The 15,000-nt window shown below is 35.6% G+C and overlaps 3 protein-coding genes across 4 annotated transcripts in view; 2 read left to right on the forward strand and 1 right to left on the reverse strand.

The window, feature by feature from the left end:
* The window catches only part of LOC137619575 (serine/threonine-protein kinase Nek8-like), a 135,975-nt gene that overhangs the window by 94,381 nt on the left and 26,594 nt on the right, over positions 1-15,000 (reverse strand). The gene's annotated exons all lie outside the window — the stretch shown is intronic.
* The window catches only part of LOC137619573 (lysosomal alpha-mannosidase-like), a 52,452-nt gene that overhangs the window by 4,915 nt on the left and 32,537 nt on the right, over positions 1-15,000 (forward strand). For both annotated transcript variants that reach the window (XM_068349719.1, XM_068349718.1), the window contains exon 2: positions 14,977-15,000. This exon is cut by the window's right edge and continues 79 nt beyond it. In XM_068349719.1, the coding sequence (XP_068205820.1) occupies positions 14,977-15,000 (24 nt within the window). The remainder of the gene's footprint in view (positions 1-14,976) is intronic.
* Positions 3,322-5,023, forward strand: LOC137620222 (uncharacterized). The gene is made up of 2 exons (XM_068350457.1): positions 3,322-4,008; positions 4,140-5,023. The coding sequence occupies exons 1-2, from the start codon at positions 3,328-3,330 to the stop codon at positions 4,950-4,952; spliced, it is 1,494 nt and encodes a 497-aa protein (XP_068206558.1). The 5' UTR covers positions 3,322-3,327; the 3' UTR covers positions 4,953-5,023.

Here is a 15,000-nt window from a genome sequence, read left to right on the forward strand (position 1 = left end):
AGCCCATTGAGGAAAGACAATAGCTAATATACTACCCTGTGGGGTTCACAAACAGTGCAAGCAAGTTTTTGGACAATAAACTCGCATCAGTACGAGATTTTTCAGTAAATTACTCGAGTACCATATGTGGATGAGATCATGGTGAGGGGTAGATAGAGATGGTTTGGGCATGCTCTTCCTCAAGAGAGATTGGTTAACCAAGCTTTTATCTGGGATCCACAAGGCACTAGAAGAGTTAGAAGACCCAGACCTACATGGCTGAGGACTATAAGATATGAAGAGGGAAGTAGGGGATCATAAATGGAGAAGTATTGATTTAACAGCTCACTATATAGACGACTGGTGAAATTTAACCGAGTCCTTTTGTGTCAATAGGCGTAGGAGGAAATGATGATGATGATCACGAATCACTAATAATGTAAAGAATAAAGGCAATTGCTTAGGATTGGTTTGAATAAGTAATTGGTTATAGTTAGTCAATGTCACAAATAATAATTAAGACATTTACAAGTATCGTTACCACTATCACTACTAGAGAGAGAGAGAGAGAGAGAGAGAGAGAGAGAGAGAGAGAGAGAGAGAGAGAGAGAGAGAGAGAGAGAGAGAGAGTCCCATCAATTCATAATAAACCAGTCAACTGGCGGGTAATATCGATATACTGTATACAACAATATAAATGATTAAATGAATAGAAAAAAAATCATACAAAATAAATTTAAAGTGAAGCAATTTTCAGACGGAGAGAGGTAAAAGGGAGGAGGAAGGGCAGGTGAGGGAAGAAAGGAGAGGGAAGGGAGAAGTAGGGGGTTCGAGGAGGAGGGAGAGGGTAGGGGCAGCTTTTTGAATAGTGTTTTGTTCGTATCGTTTCTGTGAAATCAAATTTTTGTCTCTTGGAACAGGGACAAGCGTCTTTATTTTTTACAATGAATGATTCCCCGTACTCTTATTAACAAGGTCAACGTCAGCCCTATAATCAAGGCCAACTACACGAACTCCCTCATCATAATCAAGGGATTTCTGTACAGCTGTGGAAATTGTAATAAGGGCATCACATGCTCCAAGGCCTTTGTGAAAACCAAACTACAAATTAGGCAACATGATTACCCTCAGCATACCTATTTAGGTGTTTTGACAGAAAGTGTTCTAAAGCTTTAGATAATATGGCAGTTATTGAAATTGGGCTAGAATTATCGCAAACACATTTACCCAATGGAGTAACATTACCAATTCACTAACAAATGGAAAAAAAAAATTCTTGCTAACTTGCATGAATTAACAGGCAACTTAGGAGCTAAGAAATCAGCGGTCTTTAACAAAATAAAAATAAAGGAAAAATACCATTTGAGTCTACACCTCCATAAGCATCAAGGTCCAATAAGAGTTTTAATTTCATGGGACCGAAAAGCTAAACTAATCATTTAAGCATCAGAAAAACCGGAACGAGGAAGTTTCAAACACATCAACCAAAAGCTTTTCTTTTCTTTGGACACTTGAGTGACAAAGCCATCTAATTTAAGTAAAGGAGGAATTGTCTAGTTTACACCAGTGTAGATTTGAGGGTAACCCACTATTTATGATCCTGGGTTGTATTAGAAAGGGTCTTATAATGTCAAAAGATATTTCTTTTCAATTGAAGCATAAACTCTCTGATCAGCAACTCTTAGCTGAGTATAGTTATTATAAGTCAAATCTGATCTGTATCCTTTCCAAAAAAAAGATAAGCCTTCTGTTTCTCTAAATAAAGAGCATCTAAAATCAACACTGAATCAGGGTTTGTCCTTAACATGGTATATAACACATAAGAAGGCATGCGCTATCAATTGTGTTGACCAGGTTTTCCTTCAAGAGAATAACAGACTCAGCCCCTTTATACAATTGTGGCCAATTCATAACCAACTCGTCAGTTCCTTTGGTCGCTGCAACCTCACCATCCGTGTGAGCTAAGGATGGGGGATTTGGGGGAGCCTATAGGTCTATCTGCGAAGTCATCAGCAGCCATTGCCTGGCGAGGGGCAATGCCACTGTCCCTTGCCTCTGCCACTCATGAACGGCCTTTTAAATCTTTAAAAAGATCACCCACAATGCCACTCCAATCTTCAAAGAGTATGGAACATCAAGGATAGGATGATAAGTCTATTACTAATGAAACCAAGCTATAATTAGACGTTCCCACTGTAGGACCAGCCTTGTTATAACAACAGGGGAGTCAATGTAAACCAGGTCCAAACAATTATCAGCCTTGTGAGTAGCCTCACTTATGGTTTTCTCACAGCCTGATTCAGAGGCAAAGCCCAAAGCTCTTAAGCCATGGCAATCAGTAGGAGAAACAGAATTTAACTGTTTCTCAAGCACAAAAGAGACACTTTTATCATCTCTTTGTATCTCAGCCATAGTGGTAAGAAGACCATTGTTGCGAGCCGAGAGAAGGTTGTGAACTCAAAGGCAGTGTGAAAGCAACTGAGTTAGTTTATTAAAGAACACTCTCCTTTATATACAAAATCTCAAAGCAACAAGAATTTTCATGTTCAAATATTGACACTGTTAAGCCCCCCTGACACTTGCACGCATTCGTGGCACGCACTGGCACGCATTGATGCGCGAATTCGCGTGAACGAGCCGTGAAAATGTCGTGAACAGTGCGAGAACTCGCGTGCCAGAGCGTACCAATGCGTGCCATGCAGGCCCAAAACTTTGAAATGTTTAAAGTTTGTGGCACGCATTGGCACGCTATAAATGGCCGTGAAATAGTCGTGAACGATGCGCCAACTGGAGTGAACTGGAGTGAACTGGAGTGAACAGTGCGGGAACTGGCGTGCCAGAGCGTACCAATGCGTGCCATGCTTCCCCTTCCAAGCATCGTGCACGCTAGTTCACGCATCGTTCACTCCAGTTCCCGCACTGTTCACTCCAGTTCACGCCAGTTCCCGCATCGCAGCCTTCCCACCGACATTATCACGCATTGTACTCCCGCATTGTCTCGCACTGTTCACGCTAGTTCGCGCATCGTTCACTCCAGTTCCCGCATCGTTCACTCCAGTTCACGCCAGTTCCTGCATCGTTCACTCCAGTTCACGCCAGTTCCCGCCGGTTCACGCTAGTGCCCGCCGGTTCACGCTAGTGCCCGCCTACTCATGCTAGTGCCCTCCTACTCCGCCAGTGGAGCTCTCGTGGGATTATCAGGGGGTGGAGCTCTCGTGTGATTAAGGGGATTAGGGGGTATATAAATTGAGGTCCGAGGACACTCCTAGCCATTCCAGAGTTCGCCAGCGAGGAGACAACATGCCTAAACTGAAGCAGCCAAAGGAAAGGGGGAGGAAAATGGACGTGATGGAGGAGACTGCAGATCGAGAATCTCCTCATTCATCATTTTCAAGTCTCGATATGGTCATCCCGGAGACACAGCAGGATACAAGCCAGAGCCAGGTATCCTGTGATGACGATTTAAAGAAGAAGCGGGTTCGGGTGTCTAAGAAGGACATCCCTGACTACCAGTGGACGGAAGAGACGGAGACTACGTTGGCCGACCTTGTCAAGGAGAACCCCATGCTCTTTGACAAGAAACACAAGGAGTGGATAAACAAGGTGTTGAAGGACAGCAGGTGGGCATATATAGGAAGCCAGCTGGAACCTCCTGCCACTGCTGCCCAGTGCAAAAAACGCTACGAAAACTTGAGGACGAGGGTTGGCAAAATTATGAAGAAGGAGAAGAAGAGTGGAGCTGGCCAAGCCCAAAGGAGTGGCCGTGATGACTTCATCATGGACACTTGGTCGTTCCTCATACAGCACATCGTCCGGGGAGAGACAGTCGCCAGTGAGGAGTTTCGTGGCTCCGAAGGAGGTGCCACGACAGCCAGCGAAGTCGACGATGACGTGAGGTCGACGGGGACTCGCAGCCAGGCATCTACCACCACCAGGAAGGACAAGGGGAAGGGGTCCTGCCGAACACTTGACACCTCTCACAGCGACACCTATGTGTCGGAGAAGGATTTCAGCAATATATTGAGGAATGTGAGTATTAATTTTTTTTGACATATGCTATCTGTTGCATTAAAATGCTGTACTAAATTGTTTCAATGTTTGTTACATATATACATATATATAATATATAATATATTTTTATAATATTTTTTATGTTTCAGCTTGTGTCGAAAGCTGATTCGTCAACCCCAACGTATATGGGCCAGCACAAGATTGTGCACGATTTTTCGTGCCTGCTGGAAGGCTACATGCGTGCCATCCCAGTACACCGATGGCACGAATTCCAAATAGAGTGCCTCAATCTCACACAACGTTACAGGGACGAGACTCAGGTCTTGCAGCAGGCACAGCAACAATCCTCAGAGACCTGGGCAGGCCCACAGCAACAGCAACCTTTACAGCCCCCTGTGCATCCCCCTGTGCATCAGCAACCCCCTCAGCAACAGTCACCTTGGCAGCCCCCTCACCAGCAGTCAACTTGGCAGCCCCCTCACCAGCAGTCAACTTGGCAGCCCCCTCACCAGCAGTCACCTTGGCAACCCCCTCACCAGCAGTCACCTTGGCAACCCCCTCACCAGCAGCAACCTTGGCAGTCCCCTCAACCAGGACCCTCGCATGCACAGCCAGAGCAGCAGCAACAGCATCGTCCAGCCAGTCATAACTGGGTGCCGCAGTCAAGCCCTTCTTCCTTGCCCCGTACCACGGAGTGGCACCCAGGGATGCCAACTCCACTGTCATCCACCCCTGTCCAGGTGACCTCGCCATCAGTGCCAGTGTCGTCACCCACCCTTGTCCAGGCTCCTTCACCAGCACCTTCATTAACGTCGCTGTCGGCGGCATTCAAAAGTCCATTGACCTTCCCTGTCCTGACCCCGGGGACCATCGACAGCAGCCTTGATGAAGCCATGACACCCTCACCCCTCTACTCGTCCAAGGAGCTTGATACCCCACCAGTCAAGGACAAGGAAATTTAAATAGTGTAAAATATTTGTACATAATTGAAGTGTGATACTTGTATATATATGTTGTTTTAATGTAAATAAACTATTTATATATTTACAAAGACTTTTCATCTATTTCCTTAAAATACAAAGAAAGAAACAGTAAAGTAAAAAATAATAAAAGTGAAGAAAAATAAACCCCCCCAAAAATTTATATTTGCTGTCTTAATGTGGAAAAAAAATGATATCTTATTTCAAACTATTTTTATCTTTATAATGAAGAGAAGCAAAAAGGAAACGAAAAAATTAATGAAAATGAAAGAAAAATAAAGCTAATATGTTTTTATATTTGCTGTCTTAATGTGAAAAAATAATGGAAAGTTGAGTATTATCTTTACTATGTATAAATGTAAGCTCTTGTCATTTTGAATGAAATCAAAAGTGATATTAACGTAAACAAGAGCTGTTGCCTACCGGAGGCATCCAGGATGCTATCGCTCGCTCTTATGGGTCATTTAGTTTGCTAGAGCGACGTTCCCAGTTTGTTTTGCTTTAATAATCTAGCTATTTAGCTCCGCATAAAATGCTTATATTGTTAGCTCGGGGATTTCGACACGATCGAGGTAACGATCCTGCCTTTGTTGACGTATTGTCGCTATAGGCAAATTTTTTTAAGTTTGCTGTTTTTCATGTAAAAATGAAATGATGTCTTATTTCATGCACACACTTATTTTCATCTATTACCAATCAAGATGCACATTTTTTGTTTTAAATAAAAATGAAATGAAAAATAAACCCTAGAAATTTTTAAGTTTGCAGTTTTCATGTAAAAATTAAATGATGTCTTAATTCATGCACACACTTATTTTCATCTATTACCAATCAAGATGCACATTTGTTTTAAATAAAAATGTTATGAAAAATAAACCCAAGAAATTTTGAAGTTTGCTGTTTTCATGTAAAAATTAAATGATGTCTTAATTCATGCACACACTTATTTTCATCTATTTACCAATCAAGATGCACATATGTTGTTTTAAATAAAAATGTTATGAAAAATAAACCCAAGAAATTTTGAAGTTTGCTGTTTTCATGTAAAAATTAAATGATGTCTTAATTCATGCACACACTTATTTTCATCTATTACCAATCAAGATGCACATTTCTTTTAAATAAAAATGTTATGAAAAATAAACCCAAGAAATTTTGAAGTTTGCTGTTTTCATGTAAAAATTAAATGATGTCTTAATTCATGCACACACTTATTTTCATCTATTACCAATCAAGATGCACATTTGTTTTAAATAAAAATGTAATGAAAAATAAACCCAAGAACTTTTGAAGTTTGCTGTTTGAATGTAAAAATAAAATGCTTTCTTAATAGTTGTACATATTTTATGTCTGCTATTTATATGTAAATCTAATGCTTTCTTATAGAAACTAAAATAAAGGGCCACAAAAAATACAAACGAAAAATATACGTTTCTTTTATTTACAAAATGGAACAACTATACAGCTCATGGAGGTACTACAATTTTTTCTTGCCAAGGGACAGCACCAGCAGGGGACATGTAGTAATGTGAAAGGTAGTCTCGCTGATCCTTTGCATCCTTCTGGATATGATGGCCGGGTAGAGTCATCAGCCCCTGCAGGTTTTGCTCATTCCTCCATGCACCAGGGATCAGAGCATGTGTGTCCGGATCTTCGTAGTCCACTTCTGACAAAGCACCTGGGTATTTGATGAGGACGAGGTTGTGCAGGACACAGGCACACATGGTGATCAGGTTGATGGTGCTTGGCTTCTGCTGCATAGTCGTCAAGAAGCAACGGAACCTTTGACTTAAAATTCCAAAGGCATTCTCAACGACACGTCGGGCACGAGACAACCTGTAGCTATATATGCGTTCTCGTAGGACTTGTGACCGATGGGAGAATGGTTTCATCATCCAGGTTCGTAGAGCAAAGGCGTCATCCCCAACGAAGTGATAGGGCACTGGGTGGTCATCATTAGGGAGTGGTTCTGGTTGAGGCACTCCAGCTATGTTGTCTTCTACAGCATCATGCAGAGAACAGTTGCTCCATGTTCCTCCATCCGACGCACCACCCTCTGCCCCAACATCCACATAGAGGAACCTGTAGGAAGCATCTGCGACTGCCATCAGTACAATGCTGTGGAAGCCCTTGTAGTTGTAGTAGTAAGAGCCAGCATTGGGTGGCTTCTTTATGGCAATGTGCTTTCCGTCCACAGCCCCCAGACAGTTGTGGTAATTCCATCTGGAGCTGAATCTGGCAGCAACTTCCTTCCAGGCCTCTTCAGTTTTGGGGCAACGCAGCACTTCGTCCTTGTAGGCAGCGATGATGGCTTTACACACCTCTGGTATTAACTTGCTGATGGTACTTGCTTCAACCCTGAAGCTGTACTGTAGACTTTGATAGGAATTTCCAGTGGCTAAAAAGCGGAGGGTAACAGCAAGCTTGAGTCCAACTTGAAGCGGTTCCCTCATGAAGGTAGACTGCTTCAGGAGGTGCGGGGTTAACTTCTCAACCATCTCTTGAAACAGGTCAGGTGTGATTCTGAGGTAATTTTTGTAGCCCTTTGGATCTTCCTTGTGGAGTTCAGTCAATAGACTGTCATAGTGTCCAAACGAGTGCCTTCTGGTTAACCATTCCCTGACCCACACTTTCCTTTGTATCTTTCTTCGAGGTAGGGTGGGCTTTTGTTTCTCTTTTTCCTTTGCCAGCCTTTTCTGATGCAGTCCAACAAATGCTACAGCAGCTGCTAGGTATAGGTATCTTCTTCTCAATGCAATGGTGTCTCTGACAGTAAGCATGTTGTCTCGTCTGAAGCCAATCCAAGAATGTCCTCGGGTTGAAGAAGCCCCGTTTTTATATGGAGTGGCCAATTCGTGAACTGGCGTGAACTGGCGTGAACGATGCGGAAACGATGCGGAATGATGAGTGAACTCGCGTGAACGATGCGCGAACTACGCGTGCCAATTCGTGCCATCGCGTGAACGTCGCGTGAACGTCGCGTGAACGATGCGCGAACTGGAGTGAACTGGTCGTGAACAGTGCGCGAAAAACACCAGTGCGTGCCAAAAAGTGGCACGCACTGGCGCGCATCAATGCGTGCCAGTGCGTGGCAAAAATGCGCGCAAGTGTCAGGGGGGCTTTACAGAGGAGAAAAGCAGACATGAATTTTCAGGTTCGTTTTAGTGCGAGGGGAGAGCGAAGATACAAGCACAAAATGAATTATGTACGATCGTGTGACACACGGTTGGTACACCATCGAAGATAGAATAGACCAATAGATGGAACGCAGACAAATGTTGTTATGTCTGCCACAAACTTGTACGACATGAATCTCATGACATCCACATTCATAGCAAGACTTATAAGAAGCAGGATACTCAGTCCTAACATACACTGCCATTCCCTTTGCCCCAGGAATGACATATTGTTTCAAAACTATTAGCTTTTTAGATACTGGAATAAGAAGTTGAGATAAGTGCCGCCTTTGAGAAAGTAAAGTTTATGAGCATAACGTAATATCATACTGCCTGGAGGCAACTGTAACATCTCTAATATTGCCATGTAGAAACCAAAATGTTACAAGCCTTAGGGCTCTTATAGGTCTTCATCGGCCTTGTTTCAATAAACCAATGGTATTTAAGTAAAGACGAATATTGTGAATTTTAGAGGCAGCTTTCATAAAATAAGAATCCAAACATTCAACTTAAAAGAAAATAATTCATTTGGTTTTATTTCATATATCAGTTCCAGGGTTTCCTACATTAAGTTATTTTTGTGTTGACTTATCAACACAAGCCTTTTTGAGATATTGAAAAATTATTTCTAAAGCTTAAGCAACAAAACTTTATGAAATGAATAGGTGAGGTGACCGAGAGTGCAATTTTGTGTTCAAGTTATTAAAATTTGAATAAGAAAACAAGAAATAATAAACCCCACTTAGTTATAATCTGCAAAATAGATTGTTATCCGTTCACAAAAATAAATTTTGAAAATTTCATCAGCAATGTATATTCTATTTTAATCTTTACAGCACCAACGTATAAGGAGTAAAATTTCTTGCTACCCCTAAAATGTGAATCAACATTTTAATGTATTTAAGCTCTGCAATTTTATATATACAAGAGCTAACCTATTCAACATACCATATTCTTAGATTATTTCACATTCTTGCAGAGAAGAGACTACTAAAAAAAATTTCGTAGATTTTGTCTATTTTCTGGGAACATTTAAAAATGTGATAATTGAGAAAAATGTGTCTGGCAACACTTACAAAAGCAATGCTTAAACATTGATCAAATGCCGCTCGTGAATTATCAAGTGTTCAGTTTGTGCCAGCTGTAAAATATGCATTAAAGCTTCTATATTCATAATTATTTTCTCACAGATATCTTTAACTAAAAATAAGTGCCGATGCTCCACATAAATTACAGTAATATCAGTAATTTGGAAAAAAAATTATCGCAGTTGTTCACACCTGTGCGCTGATGAAATCGAACAATAGCCTTGAGACAGTAATTGCATGATTCTTCTCACATCAATTTTATTATATATAGCTGATTTTTTTTTATTTCAATTTAGAGATGATATATTGGGTTTGTGTTAAGTACTATAAACTTGAATATCAAATGGAAGATGGGAAAAGATTCTTTTGACTTTGTAGCCATCTTTTTAAACTGCTTATTTCAATCGAAGATCAAATTTGTCATGGAATCTTTGGAAACGAGTTCTTGGTAGTTTAAGTTTGACAAGTTGTTGTTCGATATTGTAATGTTCTATGTATTATTGTGAAGGTCCGTCAAAGGCCATAAAAATTCGGTGTCGAAATATTCTTGTTCTTATTTAATGTTTAGTATGATTTATTTAGGTTACATTTGTAAAATATGTTTTAGTATATATATATATATATATATATATATATATATATATATATATATATATATATATATATATATATATATATATATATATATATATGTATATTATATATATATACGTATGTGTATATATACACATATACATATATCTAACCATAAAACCTAATAATAATAATAATAATAATAATAATAATAATAATAATAATAATAATAATAATAATAATAATAATAATAATGATGATGGAGTTTAACATACATAAAAAAATAAAAAACATATAAATGATTTTCTACTTCCATACACTTGTTACAGAAATTATTATTGCTTATGTGGTTAATGATTCCTTTTACTGACGTGCATGAGACAAATGAAGAGAGAGAGAGAGAGAGAGAGAGAGAGAGAGAGAGAGAGAGAGAGAGAGAGAGAGAGAGAGAGAGAGAGACTTCATACCTCAATGAAAATTTTTTTTCGAAAACATGATATGAGAGAGAGAGAGAGAGAGAGAGAGAGAGAGAGAGAGAGAGAGAGAGAGAGAGAGAGAGAGAGAGAGAGAGAGACTTCATACCTCAATGAACATTTTTTTTCGAAAACATAATATGAGAGAGAGAGAGAGAGAGAGAGAGAGAGAGAGAGAGAGAGAGAGAGAGAGAGAGAGAGAGAGAGAGAGAGAGAGATCACTTGAAAGTGGGCTCTTTCCTTTAGTTTATGAGAGTTATCCAGGGATAGTTAAATAGATAAGGGAATAGATAAATTAATTAATAGATAAATGAATTAATTAGAAGAATTTTGTTAAGAGAAAGATAGAATCATGGTATATAGCAAGACATATTAAGCATTTTCCCTAGTGCATTAATTATTCTTTAATATCTAATCATAAACAAATACATCGTGTGAATATTTTTCCATAAGAACATATGTCATTTAATAAGAGGAGAAATAAGTTTGTATTTTTCAGTTTACTATCAGTTACAGAAATAATTAAAAGCTCAGATTCCCACGAGTAGGCCTACATCAGGACTAGAATTAACTTTATATACAACATAGGCCTATACATGTTGCAGATAAGGCAGCTTTGTCCGTGCATAAGATTTTTCATGTTTTTTTTTTTTTTTTTTATTCTCCTAAAATCTCGAATCATGTTTCAAAGCTATTTTTTTTCAAGAGTAAGTTTTATTTTGATCAAAATTTGGTACACAAGTTTTCATTTTTCTTCTGCCTCGATTTGTCAATTATTCTTCAATGTTCGACCATATTTTAACTTTTTTTTTTTTTCATTTTGTATAAAAATTATGAAAGTTTCCTTAACCAGACCTCGTAAAGTTAGAAATTTTCATTTAGAAAGAAATTCTAATTAAAGAACTATAGGCTGAGTATCACATTTCTCTTATTTTGTCCTTAATTTACACGGTATGTAGATTAGCATTACGATAATAAATTTAGAAACTTAACAGAACTACACCAAATGTCATGAGTCCTTTTCTTTCCAGGAATCAACTATACCTAAAGATTTTCGTGAAAAATATAAAGCAAATATTATATTAAGCAACTTAAATTTTTAGGAATCAACTATACCTGAAGATTTTCGTGTAAAGCAAATATTATATTAAACAATTTATCTTTTTAGGAATCAACTATACCTGAAGATTTTCGTGAAAAATATAAAGCAAATATTATATTAAGCAACTTATCTTTTCAGGAATCAACTATACCTGAAGATTTTCGTGAAAAATATAAACCAAATATTATATTAAGCAACTTATCTTTTCAGGTATAAACTATACCTGAAGATTTTCGTGAAAAATATAAACCAAATATTATATTTAGCAACTTATATTTTCAGGAATCAACTATACCTGAAGATTTTCGTGAAAAAATATAAAGCAAATATTATATTAAGCAACTTATCTTCTCAGGAATCAACTATACCTGAAGATTTTCGTGAAAAATATAAAGCAAATATTATATTAAGCAACTTATCTTCTCAGGAATCAACTATACCTGAAGATTTTCGTGAAAAATATAAAGCAAATATTATATTAAGCAACTTATCTTCTCAGGAATTAACTATACCTGAAGATTTTCGTGAAAAATATAAACCAAATATTATATTAAGCAACTTATCTTTTCAGGAATCAACTATACCTGAAGATTTTCGTGAAAAATATAAACCAAATATTTTATTAAGCCACTTATCTTTTCAGGAATCAACTGTACCTGAAGATTTTCGTGAATAATATAAACCAGATATTATATTAAGCAACTTAACTTTTCAGGAATCAACTATACCTTAAGATTTTCTTGAAAAATATAAACCAAATATTATATTAAGCAACTTATCTTTTTAGGAATCAACTATACCTGAAGATTCCCGTGAAAAATATAAACCAAATATTATATTAAACAATTTATCTTTTTAGGAATCAACTATACCTGAAGATTTTCGTGAAAAATATAAACCAAATATTATATTAGACAATTTATCTTTTTAGGAATCAACTATACCTAAAGGTTTTCGTGAAAAATATAAACCAAATATATTAAGCAACTTATCTTTTCAGGTATAAACTATACCTGAAGATTTTCGTGAAAAATATAAACCAAATATCATATTAAACAATTTATCTTTTCAGGAATCAACTATACCTGAAGATTCCCGTGAAAAATATAAACCAAATATCATATTAAACAATTTATCTTTTTAGGAATCAACTATACCTGAAGATTCCCGTGAAAAATATAAACCAAATATAATATTAAACAATTTATCTTTTTAGGAATCAACTATACCTGAAGATTCCCGTGAAAAATATAAACCAAATATTATATTAAACAATTTATCTTTTTAGGAATCAACTATACCTGAACATTTTCGTGAAAAATATAAACCAAATATTATATTAGACAATTTATCTTTTTAGGAATCAACTATACCTAAAGGTTTTCGTGAAAAATATAAACCAAATATATTAAGCAACTTATCTTTTCAGGTATAAACTATACCTGAAGATTTTCGTGAAAAATATAAACCAAATATTATATCAAAAAATTTATCTTTTCAGAAATCAACTATACCTAAAGATTTTCGTGAAAAATATAAACCAAATATTATATTAAACAATTTATCTTTTCAGGAATCAACTATACCTGATGATTTTCGTGAAAAATATTAACCAAATATTATATTAAGCAACTTATCTTTTCAGGTATAAACTATACCTGAAGATTTTCGTGAAAAATATAAACCAAATACTATATTAAACAATTTATCTTTTCAGGTATCAACTATACCTGAAGATTTTCGTGAAAAATATAAAGCAAATATTATATTAAGCAACTTATCTTTCTAGAAATCAACTATACCTGAAGATTTTCGTGAAAAATATAAAGCAAATATTATATAGAGCAACTTATCTTTTCAGGAATCAACTATACCTGAAGATTTTCGTGAAAAATATAAACCAAATATTATATTAAACAATTTATCTTTTTAGGAATCAACTATACTTGAAGATTTTCGTGAAAAATATAAAGCAAATATTATATTAAGCAACTTATCTTTCTAGAAATCAACTATACCTGAAGATTTTCGTGAAAAATATAAAGCAAATATTATATTAAGCAACTTATCTTTCTAGAAATCAACTATACCTGAAGATTTTCGTGAAAAATATAAAGCAAATATTATATAGAGCAACTTATCTTTTCAGGAATCAACTATACCTGAAGATTTTCGTGAAAAATATAAACCAAATATTATATTAAACAATTTATCTTTTTAGGAATCAACTATACCTGAAGATTTTCGTGAAAAATATAAACCAAATATTATATTAAACAATTTATCTTTTCAGGAATCAACTATACCTGAAGATTTTCGTGAAAAATATAAAGCAAATATTATATTAAGCAACTTATCTTTCTAGAAATCAACTATACCTGAAGATTTTCGTGAAAAATATAAAGCAAATATTATATTAAGCAACTTATCTTTCTAGAAATCAACTATACCTGAAGATTTTCGTGAAAAATATAAAGCAAATATTATATAGAGCAACTTATCTTTTCAGGAATCAACTATACCTGAAGATTTTCGTGAAAAATATAAACCAAATATTATATTAAACAATTTATCTTTTTAGGAATCAACTATACTTGAAGATTTTCGTGAAAAATATAAAGCAAATATTATATTAAGCAACTTATCTTTCTAGAAATCAACTATACCTGAAGATTTTCGTGAAAAATATAAAGCAAATATTATATTAAGCAACTTATCTTTCTAGAAATCAACTATACCTGAAGATTTTCGTGAAAAATATAAAGCAAATATTATATAGAGCAACTTATCTTTTCAGGAATCAACTATACCTGAAGATTTTCGTGAAAAATATAAACCAAATATTATATTAAACAATTTATCTTTTTAGGAATCAACTATACCTGAAGATTTTCGTGAAAAATATAAACCAAATATTATATTAAACAATTTATCTTTTCAGGAATCAACTATACTTGAAGATTTTCGTGAAAAATATAAAGCAAATATTATATTAAGCAACTTATCTTTCTAGAAATCAACTATACCTGAAGATTTTCGTGAAAAATATAAAGCAAATATTATATTAAGCAACTTATCTTTCTAGAAATCAACTATACCTGAAGATTTTCGTGAAAAATATAAAGCAAATATTATATAGAGCAACTTATCTTTTCAGGAATCAACTATACCTGAAGATTTTCGTGAAAAATATAAACCAAATATTATATTAAACAATTTATCTTTTCAGGAATCAACTATACCTGAAGATTTTCGTGAAAAATATAAACCAAATATTATATTAAACAATTTATCTTTTCAGGAATCAACTATACCTGAAGATTTTCGTGAAAAATATAAACCAAATATTATATTAAGCAACTTATCTTTCTAGAAATCAACTATACCTGAAGATTTTCGTGAAAAATATAAACCAAATATTATATTAAACAATTTATCTTTTCAGGAATCAACTATACCTGAAGATTTTCGTGAAAAATATAAACCAAATATTATATTAAGCAATTTATCTTTCTAGAAATCAACTATACCTGAAGATTTTCGTGAAAAATATAAAAACATTTTATTAAGTAACTTTTCTTTTTCTCTGTGCAGACATGCAACCCTGGAAAACCTGGA

Source organism: Palaemon carinicauda, chromosome 26 (genome assembly GCF_036898095.1).
Source record: "Palaemon carinicauda isolate YSFRI2023 chromosome 26, ASM3689809v2, whole genome shotgun sequence".
Lineage (NCBI taxonomy): Eukaryota > Metazoa > Arthropoda > Malacostraca > Decapoda > Palaemonidae > Palaemon > Palaemon carinicauda.

Bases quoted from the DNA above. Each gene is read 5' to 3' on its own strand.
- LOC137620222 (XM_068350457.1), top strand. From the start codon at position 3,328: ATGGAGGAGACTGCAGATCGAGAATCTCCTCATTCATCATTTTCAAGT. The intron at 4,009-4,139 runs GTGAGTATTAAT...TTTATGTTTCAG, and splicing joins TCAGCAATATATTGAGGAAT to CTTGTGTCGAAAGCTGATTC.